Source organism: Centroberyx affinis, unplaced genomic scaffold, assembly GCF_046629955.1.
Source record: "Centroberyx affinis isolate AG114_WGS23_722 - 3 ecotype Tasmania unplaced genomic scaffold, CSIRO-AGI_Caff_v1 ptg003510l_1, whole genome shotgun sequence".
In the NCBI taxonomy this organism is placed as follows: Eukaryota; Metazoa; Chordata; class Actinopteri; order Beryciformes; family Berycidae; genus Centroberyx; species Centroberyx affinis.
Genome location: NW_027281459.1, coordinates 79,116 through 97,283, shown reverse-complemented (window position 1 = coordinate 97,283; position 18,168 = coordinate 79,116). Strand labels below are relative to the sequence as shown.

The following is an 18,168-nucleotide window of genomic DNA, read 5'->3' as shown; positions in this document are numbered from 1 at the left end:
TCTAGGAAGATTAGCACAAAAACCAAACAATTCAGAAAGTGGAATTACAAAATTGAAAAGCTTATTTCTCCACAAGGTTCATATCTTCTTTCTTAAGTGAAATGATTTAGAGAATTGACTCCAACCCTGGTTGAATGACCCGTATCTTTTCCCTGAGAATTGTTTGCATCATTGGACTAAAGTTTTCATGTTATAGTCGAGGCATCTACATAGATTCAGTCTTGCTTTGGGGCAACTTTGCTTTTTATCACCTGTACTTGTCCATTAGTTGCTCCATGCCCCTGGCAAGTTGTATCTGTAAAGACTGCGATGTCTGGTATGTCTCCGCCGTCGATGCTGATCATGTCTGTGGCCGCGGGGGATAGAGAGAGAGGTCAATGAGCAAAAACAACATAGAAGTGGCTGATGGAAATGAGGCAAACCAACAGAGACAGAAACAGACATTCAATTGTTTGAGAGTTTGGAATTTCAACCATAAGGCAGAGTTTATGACTGTCTTTTTTTTTTTTTTTTATCACAGGTGGTGTATTAGACCAGTGCTTTCAAAGTCACTTGATCATAGCAGTTTTTGGCTGCCTCCCACCACTTTTTGAATTATTGAAAGCATTTAATTTGGCATTAAAACCTCAAAACACATCTGCAGCCTGTCCTAATGACTCAAGAGCAGATTTACATTTCTCTAATTCATCCCTTAACCCCAACCAATTTTGCAAAATTTAACATCCTGAAAGCTGTTTAGGAAAGCCTAATACTGGGATATTTTCATCTCATTTTATGTGGGCCAGCGGTTTTCAAAGAGTGTTTTAAGGCGTCAGAGCTTTAAGTTTTCTCTGAATGAACACATTAGCTCCTTCTCCAAGCATAAGATTTGGGAGCAAGAAATGACCAAAATGAATGTAGATGGAATACTTCTCATTAGCACCATATACAGGCAAATACATACCTGATGTTATCTCCAGATTTTAGGAGAAAAAAAACCTGGATCCTGGATCCTGGAAATCCTGGATTTTTTTTTTTCTTCTCTATACACCCACGTACTTCATAGCTTTATAGTATAATAAAATGGTTGACAAAATTTGTAGCTGGTGGTTGTCATAGAGTTATGTAGTATTGCCACTGCTGCTTGTCAGGAGGTATTGAACACCCCCATCCGGATATTATCTTCGGGCTTCAGATGATATTGGAGACGTGACACGACATGCACATCAGTTAATATCTGTGCATCGTCAAAGAACACTGACAGGGCTATCTGTGAATTGATGTGTCCAGATTAAATATCTGTCACACACAACTGCAGTTCAATTCAATTTAATTAGAGATTTTACTGAAGACTGACTGCACAAGCATTGTGTTGCTCATGAGAGCGTGACGGATGTGATTATCAATAGCATGTCACTGTGCATGCATTCTGATCGACACACCGCTTCCTCCGTTAAGGCTATGAAGTGTGTCAAGAGAAGTACCAGGGCACTATTTCCCTTTTTTGGCTTCAGCTTGCTTCATTTTTGGGTATTCCCCACATCTGTTGATCCGTAGACATTTGCTCCTGATTGTTCGAGCTCAGAATGCTTTCACAAAAAGACTGTTCTCTCATTGGAGTCGTATCATACTTCACACTAAAGCAGAGAAAAGAGGCAAGCAGGGAGAGAGAGAGGCTCTCAGACGACTCCATGTGAAGATCCAATATCTATTATGCTGTCAGAAATATCAGCAGTCTTACTGAATGTAAACACAGAAGGTGGTGGAAATAAGAAAACATGTCTTGAACTGTCACTCACAAATGTGCTCCTGAATGTGATATTTGAGAGGTTAAATGCAACCCAAATGCTCACTCGCACCTCAGTGCTCTGAGCCCGGCAAGCAGCTACAGAGTAATTTTGCATCAAATCAATTTGTTCATTGCTTCATGCCATTCCTCTGACTCTAGTTGCAAATGATTTGTACTCATCCAAGGTTCAACCTGTTCCCCAATCTTGGTACAATCCTGTGTCAGTCTAATTCAGTACTTGTTATCTATAAAGAGTAGGTCTTTTACATTTAATCCTCCCCCATGGCACAGGGAAACTGTAAGAATGTCAGTTCTAAATCAGAGATGGCTAAAAACTGACTTGAATGGACTTTAATGATTCTGGAATCCACTTAACACTGAATTTAAGCAGCATTTATATTTGCCCTTTAAAAATGCACAGAACTCACAATATGATAAATAACTTATCTCAGAAACACAGATTAAACATTATATGTATATGCTTTCCTGAAATATATTATATTACTGTGTATGGGGCTTATGCGGACATGGCTTTCTGCAATATCTTTTCTCTGTCTTGTTCTACTATATACACTGAATATCGGGGGAGGACATAGATTTTCTATTGCTTACATTGGCAAATGTTGCCTTGGATATGTGGGTGGGTGGTGGGGGCAGAGGATTCATTGTGATTACTGTTTATTGTGTCATGTTGTTTATTATGTCCCACGTCTTTTGCTGCTGTGACAGTTGGATTTCCTCCTGTGATAAAATTCTGTCTGTCTGCCTGATTGATTGATTAAAATACCAAATACAAAAAAACTAACAATGGAGACGCAGTAAGAAAAGAACACCCAACATGTTTCTTCCTTCAGTTTGTTAATAATGACGCCCTGGGCCTGAACCGCCACAGGTGAAGAGCAAGGTCCCCCTCATGGCTTTGCAGGCCAATGAGTCAACGGCTCCCCTGGCCATGACTAGCTATGGATGGATGGGCCCGCAACATGTCAGGGGGGCTCTAATACCCACATTCAATGAGCTGGCTAATGGGAGTCCTTTCACCCTGACCCCCTTCCACACACATTTACACAGCAAGCCCTGCTGGCTTACCCACTGGGCCGTTGGAGGGAGAGGAGGATAGCTTCTCTTAATATCAACCCTATAGCTTGGCCTCAAGCTTGACATTTTCCTCATGTTTAAGAGGCATAGTCCCATTTTCTCTAAGCTGCAAATAAGTGGCCAAGTGTTCCTAGAGGTTGCAGTGGATCTGTCAACTTCCAGCTGTCAAAGGTCTGGTGGATTCAGGGTGCGTTATATCTGCATCAATTTATTCAACCTCTATTTATCCAGGGAAGGTTGACTGAGCGAGCATGCTCAGTATCTGCCCTGCCCCACACTCACACTGTTGGGGCACGTTCACACCAAGTATGTTTGGAGCGGTTTATTCAAATACTGGATCGTTTAGTCTTTTAATTTGTTTAGTGCGCACCAAATAACTGGTGCTCAAGTCCTCTTCCAAGCAAATTGTGACACAGATTGTTAGATAGTAGAACCAAATACAGGAAACGACCCCGAAATGTGTGGTTTTATGGGTATAAGGAGATGGATATTGACATCTGATAGCCAGCAGCTTCTTAGCATGACAAAATGAAACTAGGGCAAACTGCAGTCTGGACTGATGCTCATATTCAGCTATTTCTTCATGTGTTCTTAACTGGTATGAATATCACAGAAGGTAAATTGTGGCAAAGAGCGCAGACAAGTCAATCGTGTTTAGCTAAAGTTACAGAGCCTGGAATCGGATTTGTTTCTGCTTGTAGCTGTGAGGAAGTGTAGGTGTGATCACATCTTTACACACATTCATACTTGCAAGCTGCCCCAGTACAACCACCGTCTTCTACTGTCGGCCACCAAGCAGCTCTACTGGAGTTAGTGGGGATTCGGTGCCTCGCTCAAGGCATCTGTACAGTAGTTCTTAAGGGAAGTGTGTTTCTTATTCACCTAATCCACCTAGATTTTCCCAGTCTGTCTTGTATTTGACCCGGCGACCTTCCCATCGTAGCCATGCTTCTCTTGCCTCTGGGCTACCGTTGTCCAGCATTGTGTTGATCAAATTATTGCATCTTGCTTCACTCGAAATGCACAGTTAACACGTTGTGCCACGATGTGCTGTTTTGAACACTCATCTCTTCTGAAAACCCATACATAATCAAAGTTGAGGCTTGCGACATTGACTCAGAGACTCTGTGTATTATTCATTATCTCTGGCTGAGAGAATAAGTAAAGGCTGTCACGGGAGCCCAGTCAGTGAGGATTTAATTAACCGAACCTGCCACATTCCACTATATCCACTGCCTTTCTCAGGACTCATAAAAGCCATCCCTATCTGCCGTAATTACACTAAACGTGTCACAATAAAGCTCTGCCGATGATTAATTTGAGTTGTGGAGAGGATCAATTAATTCATTTATTTGCAAACCACCGCTCTGCTTCCTTTTGTAGACCGATTTCATTAACCGTCACGCTTCCTGATTCTTGGTCTTGTCCTTGTTCTTTTTCCAAGACACCTGGAGGAATAGCCTGTCTTATTAGCTACATCGTATTACCGCAGAAATTTACCATGAGCCCTGAGGTTTTTCCATCTTAGAGGCAGGTACATTAAAATGTGTAGTAAACCACAAACCGTGGACTCCATAATACCATAATCTCAAGGGTCTTCAATCAAACTCCTGTTAGTAGGACCACAAGGCAAGAAGTAAGAGCTGTAATCTTAAAATGAAAGCCTACAGCTGCGCTACTCGTATAGCGTAGTTAATGGAGGATGTGATTCTGTGCAGCAGCACTTGTCCCACAAGGTGACTCGGTCAGCATAACCATGTGAATTCAGAGGACCACCCTTGGGTTGCTGTAATGGGTCGGGGGCCACGGTTATGTACTAACCGGTGTGCCGCGGCATAAATAACAGCCGCAGGGCATCTGGCAGGGCCGTAGATCATACTGACGACAGTGGAAGTAGGATAGCAGATAGGCGAAAGAGAGAGGTAGAGATAAATAGGAAGGTGGGGAGAAGGAGGTGTTAAAACGAGAGAGAGGGAAGGAAGGAAGGGGTTGGGTGGGGGGTGGGTGGGGGGATTAGATGACTGTTATTGATTATCTGCCTGTAGGCGAGGAAGTAAGGCCAAATGTTCTGCTCAGCCAGACAAAAAAGTGTATTATTTCAAAGGTCATGGCATGCATTACAGCCTTTTTCCTCCAAGTACGCTTGGATAAACAGCCGAATAAGAGTGCAATGATACAACCAATAGCATGTAGCATTGAGGGGTATTAACAGCTTATGCATGTATGTTTTTGTTATGGCTCTGTGTGTTTTTGTGATGGTCGGTTGCGTGCAGGTGTGTCTGTGCGTGCTATTCATATGCCCTCAACACTGTTTGTTTTATACACTACTATCTCCATAGCAACTGTCATAACACCTGGGCCAACAGATAGCGTGCCAGAGCCAACAGGCAAGATTGTCAGATGTGTTTCAATGCCTTTGTACATTTGCATTAATTTTACTGTTGCGTGTTTGTAACTGTAGTAAATAGGCTTATCAGCCTGCTCTCCAAAACGGTGAAACTGCGTTGTGCAGTCGCCAGCCTCTTCACTGTTCACACCAAATCAGGCTCATCTGTGAATTTCCTCACTTTTTAGCATCTTGTTTTCTTTACTTCTCATATCCCCCAGCCTCTTGCCAATGATATTCTCACCATTTTCATCTCATTACAACAGTATTACATCAATGGCCTCCTTGCGGTGTCTTTGATGCCGGGGTGTACCGTGTCATCCCTGCTGAGGAGACCTCTGCAGTGGGAGCTCTGCCAACTATTATTTCTATGAAGAGCAGGAGGGTCCCACTCACATGCTCTTCGTTGCAGGACATGTGAGAGAGTTCCTTGCCCTCTAATGTTTTGCGCTCAAAAACACCAAGGCAGTTAAACTAATACGAGTCAGACTAGTAGTGAGTCTTGTCTACCTTTCTCAGGGACCTATTAGTTGCTGCCTGAATGTCACAGGGTTCCAGAAAGAAACAACTGCATGTACTGCCATACCTCAGACAGACGTAAGGCAAAAGGCTGACTGAACCACAGAAAATCTTTACTAATGCAACAGCTGTAATGATGTATCATTAAAAGTTCAGCAACATAAACGGGAACTCTGTTATCCTCTGATTGTCATCCCATATCCACTGTGCAGCAGAGGATAACATGCCCAACCCCCTTGTGTTCCTCATAAATCCTTATCAGTTAAACAAACCTCATCCAAAAGAGCTCACTCACTTGTTTACGCACCGTCTCCCATCTAACTATTCATAGGGCTTTTTCAATTCAACTTGTGTTGTGAGTGCACCTCCTGCTGCCATTGACACCTCTCACACACTTCCGTGTCTGAGGCAGATGCAAATGTCTGTCTCGACGATGTTCTTGGCTAGAAACAGCCCCGGGCCATTTGCTTTGTTTCTGTAGACGACTCGTCTGCTTTTCAGTGCCGGGTTGAATCCAGACCAGTCAGAACAGAAGACAACTCCCATGCACTATATGACATTTCACTCATGCAAGTTGGACTGGCAGAAAGCTACGTAAATAAAACACAGTAAGAAGTTGTGTGTAGAATGTGAAGAGTATTTGTGTCAACTGCTACACATATGCGGAAACACTGAGACAAACAGTAAACAGTAATTTATGCACTGCTGATACAAATATAACTGAATTAATTTCACTCTCAAAACATTTAGTCATCAGATAACAGCCAAATGCTACACATCCTCACAACTCATCTAGTCAAATGAAATGGCAAAAAGGCCGGCCTATTCTGCAGAGGCGCATAAACATCCTTTTTTAGCCGTAAAGTGCACTGATGTATGGGTAAAAGGGTAGATTTTAGTGCAGTAATATTTCATGAGGCAAGTGGCTGTGTTGCTGCCACTGGGGTCCCTTGGTTCACACTATCAAAGGAGACATCACCTTTAATTGTTGTCATCCATCACTCGGCAACAGGCACACGTGGAGATCATAAGGCCTTTTATTTCTTCCCGGGAATGGGTTCAGTTCAGATTTAGAAGCCAAAGAACCTAAGAAAGGCTCGTTCCATCTCCTTCATTTTTAATCGCACACGTTGACGCTGAATTAAATCAACTATTGATACAAACCAAAGCAAGGTCCAGCAGGCAACTTGCAAGCATGTGCACAACTTCAGCTCATATTGTAGTCATGTTTTCTCATGAATATTCCTAGACAGAGGCGTCCCTTGTATGTTTTATGACTGTATGTTTTCTGCGAAAGGGCCTTTCTCTGGCCGAGCCCTTAGTTAAACATTCACAGCCAGCACATGTCGTTTAACACTTACTGCACTCCAGAGTATAAGAAGGGGATAGCAGGACATACTAAAATGGAAATGAGGCGGGCTAGTTTCTATGCAGAAGTATTGCATCGTGTGCCACTGTCAGGGCTCCCCGTCGTGAAGGAACTGGGGTGTCTGGAGTGTTTGCCCCCATTGAGATGAGTGTGTTTGGGGTGAGGAAAAACGCTGGCTGACGTTAGCGTGGGATTGAGCTCCGGCAGCCTCCCAGTGGGACAGGAGGACAGGGACGGGTCTCTTTCAGCAGGGCTCTGATTAGACCCATCGCCCTAGCTGCCACGCTCCACTCACACTGGTAATTGGAGCTGGCAGGAGGTTGGCATGCACCCCTCCCCTGCCCCCTCCTCTTTTCCTCCCCCTCCCTCCCTCCCTCCCTCCCCCTTTCACTTTTTTTTCTCCCATCTAAATCTTAGCTCACCTGCCTGTGGCTGTTACAGCAGAAGCAGAGCTCTCTGACACAATAGTTTATGACTTCTGTATCATGTTTTGTTAATTCCTCTAATTACCCGTATTACTCGTGCCTGTTTTCTTTACAAATTATGTTGCCAATGCTTCCCATGCCTTTTGTGCATAGTCAAGGCCCCCACTGCTATCCTAATTGAGTAGTGCTACCACAAAACCACATTAAGCCTTCTCCCTCTGCCCTCTCTTCTCTGCCGTACCGCTATAACCACTGTAAGCAAGTTCATCTCCTAAGCTGCTAATATTGCAGTAAGACTTCTTGTGCGTGATATATAGAACAATGGTCCTATTCATTTTTTACCCATGAACTGGAGGATCCAGTCCAAGGTTTATGTCTGGCGGTTTTCTGGCACTACCTCACTGCCTCTGGCCTTGTTTATTTGCAAATCTAAGTTGTCTCTATTAGATTATTTTTTTTGCGACAACTGTATTACAGAAGCACTTTACCAATAAAACAGAGTTCCATTAAATTCCACTGGTTTTAGGCGGCATGGACTTCTCAGTGCTGTCATTATCAGAGAGATCCTCCACACTATATTAGATCAGTAGCAGTACAAAAATGGCTTGTGTGCAGTATGCATAATATCAGCCCTTATATTCTGCATACGTGCGGAGTAAATTACCAGTTGAATGGCTATAGATTGAGAAGTAGAGCACATTCCTCTTTCGTGCAAACGACTTGGCCAGCCAGAAAGCTTCTGCTGCCAAGCTCTCTCACTGCATGTTCAGCCCCTGTCTGACGCTGACAAGATGGCTGCCCAATTACCACCGGAGCCACAGCAGACACCAGGCCTGTTGTTCACGGGATCTTTCGATTTTTGATGGTACCTTTGGGAATGCAAACCCATGATGATATCCATGATGAGTTGCCCATCCACTGATGTCTAATGAGACAGAGTGACACATGACACTGTTTCTTTTTTTTTGTTTCTCACTGCAGCACTGTTCATCTTGGTAATGGAGCCCCTACGTGACTTTATCGCAGGTTTTTCCCTTTCCTCTTATTTTCCTTTTTTTTGTGATGAATTACCCTCCGACACAAGGCGGCCTTTTATTAGAAATGCCCTCTATCTTGACAAAACATCAACCTGCATTGCCTGCACTGTTTCGTTGGAGGCTCTCCAAATTTCCCCGCCTCTTTTCTTCTCTCCTCAAATTAAAGAGGCTTGAACAAAGGCTTGTCTTTGTCTTCCCATGCTGACAAGTTGGCAGACTAGGCCAACCGCAGGAGTTGTAGTAGCAGGAGCAGACAGACAGGGCTCAAATCTTCCCTAATAGCTTGAAGGTATCTTTCATAAGTGTGTATGCATATGGGTAAAGCACTCACTGCATTTTTGCCTAGAGAGCCTATGACATAAGACAAACTAGAGAGCTGTGTTAAATTTGGCCTGCATGGCTTCACAACCATTAGAAAGCTTTCACATTTCATTATGACCGTTATGCCGTGTTCCAACTAAAATTATAATAATACAATTTATTTCTATAGCACTTTATTTGCAAAGAGTTACAAAGTGCTTTCCAAAGTGCTTTATAGGCATGAAACAAAAACAAATCAAGTCACAAGTCAATAAGCTAAACAATTAAAAAAGCCTGTCATAAAGTATTAAAAGCAATAAAACACACAAATACAATTTGACATAAAATAAATGGAACAACGAGTACATAAAATAATACATAATAAAATGTGTTTCAAGAGTTGGGCCACGCTGATTTTGCCAGCCTAGGTTCCCCAAGCAGAACTTCCCAAATCCTAGGGGCGAAGATGACGAAGACCCAATCATCTTGGGTCTTTAGCCTGGACTCTGGGACGGCCAAGAGGTCCATGCCTCAGGATCTCAGGCTTTGCCACTGCTTATAAGAGGTCAAACCTGGGGTGAACTCAAACATTTTAGTTGATCCACTGCACATCTTTAGATTAAACCTGTTTGTTGTCTTTCTTTTCACCGTTGTACTGTCTACAGGCTGTCATCTCAGGTTGTGTGTGGTTTGAATTGGCAGGGGATTATACTGCTTCATTTCTACACAACTGAAATCTGTTTTGTTTGCTCAAGAAATAGAACTGCTTTTGTATTTCTTCCCTGGCTACTCTCTCCAGGGAGTAACTAACCTTGGATATCTCCTGCTCTTCTAACTGTGCAAATTGTGGAATCTTAAACACTGAAGCTGAGCAACACTCACCAACACCTTACCATGTTCGAATTTACACACCAACCGAAGCCACAGTGCAGTGGGAGCTGTTTCCACTAATAAGGCATACTGTGAAAAAGCTCTGGTTCAGTGTCAGCTACTTGTACTAACAGCTCCCCCGCAATGCAAACATTAGGCAGAGGAAGGGGATAGATTCACGTATAAGCTTTGCAGCAGCTGTTTGCCTTTTAAATTATGCCCTGTTTATGCTTCTGATATGAGGCAACCGCTGACGTGTAATAACTCCTTTGGGGTCTTTCACACTGTTTAACCAATGGTTTGCATTTTTCACAGCACAGGAACATTTGCCAATAATCTTGATCATAAATATTCTACAGGCAGTTAGACAATAGGGTTGGGTAGAAAATATCCCATTGTTTGTATTCCAATAATTCTTCAACCCAAGGCCTAACTCCCCAAAACATTGTAGCATAAATAAAAAGAGGCGGTTTCACGGTGCTCTGTCCAGTGGGCTGCAGTAAATCTGTGTCTATTGAGTGATCTATCCATCTATCTGTCCATCTATGTGAATGTCTACTTTCCTTTCTCTTTCTGCCTCTGTTTTTTTTTTCTTTCTGCCTCTGTCTCTCTCTATTTTTCTCTCTGAAGGTTAGAGAGAAGAGACCACAGAGGAGAAACAGGGCGCTACTATTACCATTATTCATATAATGACATAGTGTATATTTTCATTGTGCTGTAGTCGTCTGTTTTGTCGAGGTATCCTGCCTCGGCTGGGATGTCTGAAAACGAGCCCTCTACTGTCAGACAGGAAGTTAGTGGTCTCATGGAGCTGAAGAGACTCTGGCCCTGCCACAAAGATAAGAGGCCATGTAGAGATCTGTCAACTACATCTGAACATGAGACGATCTGGGCTACAGTCCAAACACAGGGGTGAAAGGAGGAACAATTGCTCACTGGGGATCAGAACAAAGTAGAACACCCATGCTCACCTTTGTGTTATGGGTTTTTTTTTATGTTCTTGCCATTTGGCTTTTGACTCAGAAAAGCCGGGCAAACTTGCAAAAGTGAAAAACAAAAAAAGATCAAATCTGATTGCCGATGATGCCAGCTTGAGAATGGCCAAGACATGAAACACTAAGCTTATTATTTCAGAATAATCTGAATGAAAAATATAGCCTACACTTACATTATGATGAATGAGTTGATGAAACACTGACAGACTTGAACATCTTGTCGAGCTTTGAGCGTGTGTGTGTGTGCGTGTGTGTGAGAGAGTGTGATGACGGCAACATGCTTCAACATGCCTATAGCTGGCTCATTCGTTATAACAGGCTTCTGTTCTGAATCTATTTTTAATTCTTCTTTCTTTGAAAATTCTTGGTGAAAAGGTTGATGTCGTGAAAATCAAAGTAAAAACTGCCATCTGCCATATTCTGTCTCCAATGTTTTGAAAAACATATCCACACCTTCCATCTTAACATTTCAAGTTTTCCTAAATAGAATACTAAATTTAAAAGATCAGAAAGCCTACACAAAATCAGAATTGCATACCGCTTGCTGTTCATAAGACAGCTTCTTGTTGATTTCATCTTACAGGCAATCAGAAATGTCTGACAGCATGACAGTTGAAATCAACATCTAGGTCTGTCTTCAAAATGTCTCTGCAGATTGTTAAGGAGTGGAGCGAAAGTAGCAAGCTCAGAAGTTTAAGTGGCAGTTGGTGCATTTTGAGGAACCGGTTATTTTGGAGAACAAATTTGAGCATAATGCCAGCAAACCACTTTCACTGTGGGCAATCCTCTAGACTAGAGCCCTATATACTGCAGTTAAAACCTCTTGTTGTTGATGACTCATGAGAGACAACCTTGCGTCACTTGGGATTATTTAGTTATCCAGAGAAGGTTTTCTGAGCATTCGTGCTCTTTTTCAGCTCTGCCCTGCTTCACATTCATACGGTTACACACAATCACACATGAGAGCTACACACTGGAGCAGCTGGGGGTTAAGTGCCTTGCTTAAGGACACTTTGATGAAAGTTTCAGAGGGAAGGTGAAGGCGTTTCCCTTTCATTCTCCCAACCTAAAGTGACACAAAGCCTCTATTAAACATTGATGGATTTTGTTTGACCTAAATATTAGTGAACCATGTTGCGATTATCTAGTCAAGCATACTTTTGGGACGTTATAATTTCATTTTACTCTTTGGAGGCTATTCCCTTGACTTTCAAAGCCTTATGTTGAATTCTTTTTATTCATCCCTCCAGACCAGCTATCTTTTGCTTACTATTAACCTAGGGCTAAGTATCTTGTCATAGTGAACCAAAGGTAGTAGTTTCCATCGTCATTAGCGCTGTAATCCTTTTCTGCAACACATCCCATGAGTATTTTGTCCTAAATCTACGGCCCCAAGGACACATCTACATATGTGGAGAAAGATATAAGAGATTACAGGTCTGAGAGCAAGCTGATAACTAGACCTCCCAAGGGCCATCCTGTTTCCTCTTCATTAATAGTGTCAGTATACAGTTGAGAGGACAACATCCTCTTAGCCTTTGACCGTAGAATCATAAATTCTATACATTTAACATGTCGTCATGGAGATGCGGTTACATGTATTATGATGAGTAGGATTATTCAAATAGGTTTGTTTAGCTTGCTAAGCCTAAGGCGGCTCATCTATGCATGGTTGGCCTCGGGCAGATTGCACCTCTCCTTCCTGTCTAAACCTAGAACTCCCTGTGCTGGGTAATGAGCCTACACGCAATGATAATCAATCAGAGACAGGATTTATAAAACCAAATTTGAAATCCAAATCAATAGCAGGCTTACTATCCCCCAGTAGTCTGTTCTGGTTTTCTACTGATTTTTTTTTCTTGTGTTCAGATTTTGTTTGGCCCTTAGCACCTGAAACGTCCATGCTCTCTTTCATTCCTTCTGTCCTTGCCAGCTCAACAGTTTTTGATGCACTCTATGCTTCTCAGAGCAACTGAGAGCCAGTTGTGTCTTTTTTGTAAACACTTGAACATTTTTATTTTGTATTTTTTTACACAACATTTCTTGCTCTATGGGTCTGTGGCCATACTAAAAAACTCTCCCCTTTTGCATTTTCCAGAGAACCAGATCCCCCATGGCTTCCCTACCATAGATATGGGACCCCAGCTGAAGGTGGTTGAAAGGACCAGAACCGCCACCATGCTGTGTGCCGCCAGTGGAAACCCGGACCCAGAGATCTCCTGGTTCAAGGACATGCTACCCGTGGACATCAACAGCAGCAACGGGCGCATCAAGCAGCTCCGCTCAGGTATGCTTTGATTTGCTTTAATTTGATATATGTGATTACATTAACAACACATTGAGCTTCAATCAAATCACTAAGGATGTCACACTTAAATCAGAAACTTATTTACCTTTTGGTTCTCATGATGTAAAGACGGCAAGGCGGGTTGCAGGTTACAAGACGCCACACATGGAAATGTTTTTCGCAGTAGTTGAAATACCTGACTGGTATAAACCATGTTAGATGTGGGCATATGACATGAAAATGCAAAGGACTTTGTTGTCATATTTGCCTTCACTGCTGATATTGCATTCACTTTCATCGCAAAGGAAGATTCAAGATTTTGAAATACTTTACTATTCATAGAATGGAAACTTCCTTTGTGCAACTAAAAAACGAAAAAAGGAACTAAACATTTTGTTTTTGATGTGACTTTGATTAGTTGATGCGCTTCTTGTGGAATTTGACTCCACACCACAGCTGCAGCAACTTAACAAGGGACATAGAGGTTGAAACTCATTGCCCCAGTATTCGATTTTGGACTGTCCGCACAGTGACACATGAGAATGAATTTGTGACCTCCCGCAGTGCAGAAAGAGAATAATTTGCCTGCCCTTTACATCAAATGCTCCTTAAGCCCCCTTTTAAACATGCCGCTGGGCCACAGTCAATCTGGCCTATGCTGCATTAGCCAGAATCCAGCCTTGCAAAAAAAAAAAAAAAGAAAATCAATGAGGTGCTCTCTGTTCACAACGCCAATGCACTTGATAAATAAACAGCTCAGGCCTGACCCGGATCAGATGGAAAAGGCACGAGTTGGAAAGATTAGTGGCTTTTGACCGGGTTCAATCTTGTCACTCCCTGCTAAATCTACCTCATTTAGAGTGTGTCAGGCCGGGCTCCAAGAGTGGGGCCCCAAGATTAAAGATGAGAGCTCTTCCACAAAAGCCTGTCAGTAGCGCTGCCCACTGGATGCCAAATGTGGGTCACTGGAACGAGTTCACTCGGCCTGTCCAGATCCCCACTCTGGACTATACACATGAATGAGATCCAAAAATACTATGGTAGTATAGTATGGTTCTATAAGGAGAAGAACTACTTAAATTAGATTCATATTTCCTGCAAATGAGACTACTAATGCCAGTAGTTTAATGTTAGATAAACTTTTTACAGCAAGGATAAATGAGTGCATGAAATTGTGATTATTTTTTCTTTTTTTTACTTCTAGCCGCAAACTTTGAATTAGCTTTCTCCCTCATATGGTGAGAGTGCCTGATATGTAATGCCCTCGGCCTAACAATTCCTTTTATCTATCACCCTTTTCTTGACATCTGCTGCTGTATCAGGATTTACATAACTGCATATGACCTTAAATGAGCCCAATTCATATCACAAAAAAAACCCTGCATAAATTAGCTTTTGCAGTTTAACAGGAAAAGGCAGTCTTGTACCAGCTCCAGTTCTTGGTGCATAACACTTGCTAAATTTTTAGTAAACACACAGTTTTTCTATCTTTTCTTTATAAACCTCCTTTTCACACCATCCAGACCATTCATACTAACTTTTGTTTTAAATGAATACATCTGACTTGAGTACTTTTTACTGTACGTCACTCTATTTACTGTGTATGATTTTCATTAATTTCTCTTGCCCATTTTACTAACTGACATCTGTACAAAAAAGCGTGGAAGTCACCTCAAAGTAGAAGGTGAAAATCTGCTCAAATTGCACACACTTTTAACACTGCTACGAAGCAAGGACAAACACAGAATGTGGCTATACATGTAGTCTACAAATACAAAAATTGCCTCAAAGTGTTTAAAGTCGTTTACCTGACAAAAATGCTGTGCAGTTATTTTGGACTCCATGTACAGCTTGCTTCATAGCGTTATTTAAATATATTGAACTTTTTCACATTGCATTGAAGTGGCTTCCACTCTCTCTACTAGTTTTTTTTGTATCTGTGGCCTCTCGGAAACCGTTTTGTTCTCTCCCACTGCTGTAAGTGGATTACTAACTAATCTCTCCAACCCTGTTTGCATTGAAATTACTCCCACCTAGGTGGTACACCAATTAGAGGTAAGGATGATGAATAAAGTTTGTCAGAAAATAATCACGTCCACATCATTCCCCCACATCCACGTCAGACCCCCGCATTCCCCTAACGCCACGTCACCAGGTTCATCTATACTGTCGGCGCCAACCCCACCCTCTTCCACTTCCCCGTCGATTGTCTCCTACCAACAGTCGTCCAGCCCATGTTCTGTCTGCTGCTGTGTCTCCTCCTTCACAAACAAATGATCACCAACCCTGACGTCACGAGAATGGAAATAGATGCTGCAGAAGGCAGTCCAAGGTGTTATCTTGTAAATGAGCTTTTTCAAGGCCCCTCCTATACTCCTAGGTTGGAAATGAACCACTCTATTCTCACCCATCCCATCTTTTTGAACACACACACACACACACAGAAACAAACATCCTCGGCCCTAGCCTCTCCCCTGGCTTTCAATGAAAAGGGGGGAGGGATTGCATTTAAACTAAAGGCCAGCGTTGCCACAAGAGGATCTACCTGCCTCCAGTATGCGGCCTCAATGTAAATTGAAATGGCTGCATTTGCATACAGCATATGCAGCAGCACCCCCCGCCCCACCCCACCCACCCACCCACAGACACACACACACACACACACCTCTCCCCCAGCATGGGAACAGGATGCCTGGTTGAGATTGTTAAGGTGCTAACTTCGACCCCTTTTTATGTAAATCATCTGCTTTCCCCCGAGTGAAAGCATGATTTCCGTTAAACCACCGTGAGGCAAATAGTGGACGTCTGGGGCAAGCTGAATACATTTGGAGCTTCCGGGCACTACCAGCATGCCTGAGCCTGTCTGTGTCTGTCCAACCATGGCTCCAAATACAGAACATATTCAGCTAGATCCTTAACTCTTAACAAGGCAGCCTCAATGTCCCTTACGTCATTTCTGCAAAAGAAAACGGTGAAATGACCTTGTAGAAGAGTAGCTGGAAGTAATGGAAGGGGTTGAGTCTTATAGCCTGCTCTGACAACTGCCATAGCAGTAACCTTCTGGATGCCTGCTACATTCCTATAGCACTCAAAGTGTTTTCTCCCCTGGGAGGAAGGGGTAGATTGACAGATTGGTGACATTGGCATTAGTATGCAGGGGTGCGCCGCTGCTGAATCAGAGAGAGATGAGCTCGGCGCGCAGAGCAAACGCCTCTGAGGGATCTGTTGTCATGAGATCTGAAGTGGTATTATCGCATGTCACTGCCCCACCCCTCTTTTGCTTCTTCTCCCTTTGGTCTCGTCTTGATTCGAGTCTCCTTTGGTTGGTGGTGAACCTGTTTGTTGCATTCATCTCATACTGCATGATGTATAAAATGTATCCTGACATCATCGTACGCTGAATATTTTTGTCATTTTCAAACTGCATGGTGGCTGGCTGCCTCTCATGCTAGCACCATGCTGTTTTGGAGTGGTGATATCTGTTATCACTTGCTTGTGACATACAAATGTATCGCTGTATTCTGAGAAAAGTAGCTCTGTTTTGAAATATGTAGTTTTTGGTCATGGGATGCAGGTAAGTTTGCCATTGTATCTCTCCATTGCTCTTCTATTCTAAATTGGTGCAAATTACAACTCGCCTCATCTGTCAGCCATTTCCAGTTCAATAGCAATGATTACTTGATGGCTGTGGCTTATAACATGGCCTGTCACAATGACCACACCAAATCAGGTCTCCCGGGCTTTCATGCTTTGTTAGAAACAACATGTTAGCCTTCTGTCTGATGACTACAGCTACTTGGGATTGTGAATACTAATCTGAGCCATCTGGCAGAGGGGTTTCTTCCCTGGAGGGCCTTGGTGAGAAATGGTCATATAGTCAGTAATAGAAGAACAGATCGACCTCACTGTTAAATGTGTAATCAACAAAGATTGGAGAAGAGATGCCGGCACTGGCAGTTATTTTGCAGCAAATGTCAGGCCATCCAACAATGACTGAAATGAACAAATCAGTCGTCAGTGCCACTCCCTGCCTCTCTCACACCTGATCAGGCTTAATATGGTGGCATTTTAAATCAACAACATTAAGTTCAACACTTACGATCTCTTAAAACTGGTTTGCTTTCAACTCAAAACTCGGAAGACTTGATCAGAGTAGCATTGTTTCTTGAGGCCCATGACTCTGAATTAATCATTTAATCAGTCATCATCAGTCATTTGGTAGAAGTGTGAGATTGTGCAAAAGAAGCAGTTTGATTCCTTCTTTAAATCTCACATCTATCCTGCTGCCTTTGCAGTGGTTATTCAGCAGCTTAGCCTAGCTTAGTGCTAACTTCTGGCTGAGATGGAGAACTCTTCATGACACAAACACTTTTTGTTGTGTCAATTGTTTTCATAAGCAAAAGTCCTAAATTGGCTGTGATGGTTGTGACATCTTATTCGGATGATTAATTGACCCTAAGTCATGGACTCGACACAAGTGTCTCGCCAGCTTTTTTCTGTGACTCGACTAGGCAAACATGTTGTTAGTGGTTTGCTTAAACTTGCCAAATCAGCTAAATTCTTGTGTTGCCGTAGGCAATTTCTTGACAAAACGGCCTCCATATCTGGAACACTTAATCAAGCATGAATAGTGTTAGACTAGTTGACTATGTGCTCTCTAGCGAGACACTGTAGAGATCTACTGTGTCTAGCCAATTTACATCTTGTATTCCACAACTGTCAAGACAGCTAAATTTGTTAATCCTCTACGCAGGAGCTCTGCAGATTGAGAACAGCGAGGAGTCGGACCAGGGGAAATATGAGTGTGTTGCCATGAACAGCGCTGGGACCCGTTACTCCGCTCCTGCCAATCTTTACGTACGAGGTAAGGTCATATGTCCATCTCCCAATACTTAAATGGCAATGTTGTCTTCAATGTTGTTAAATCACCAATGACCACGCAACCCTTTCTTGCTTTCGCTTGGCCCAGTCTCTCTCCCACTACAAATGTTGTTTAATCACCAATGACCATGCATCTGTCTTTCTCTCTCTCTCTCTCTCTCTCTCTCTCTCTCTCTCTTTCCTTAAATGTAAAATTTCCAATGACCACATTTCTATCTCTCTCTCTCTCTGTC

The 18,168-nt window shown here is 42.7% G+C and overlaps 1 protein-coding gene across 1 annotated transcript in view; it reads left to right on the top strand.

Moving 5' to 3' along the window:
* Window positions 1–18,168, top strand: part of LOC139661324 (receptor-type tyrosine-protein phosphatase F-like) — a 120,022-nt gene that overhangs the window by 36,992 nt on the left and 64,862 nt on the right. The window contains exons 5-7 of the mRNA XM_071539765.1: window positions 12,866–13,054; window positions 15,092–15,109; window positions 17,808–17,918. Coding sequence (XP_071395866.1) covers window positions 12,866–13,054; window positions 15,092–15,109; window positions 17,808–17,918 — 318 coding nt within the window. The remainder of the gene's footprint in view (window positions 1–12,865; window positions 13,055–15,091; window positions 15,110–17,807; window positions 17,919–18,168) is intronic.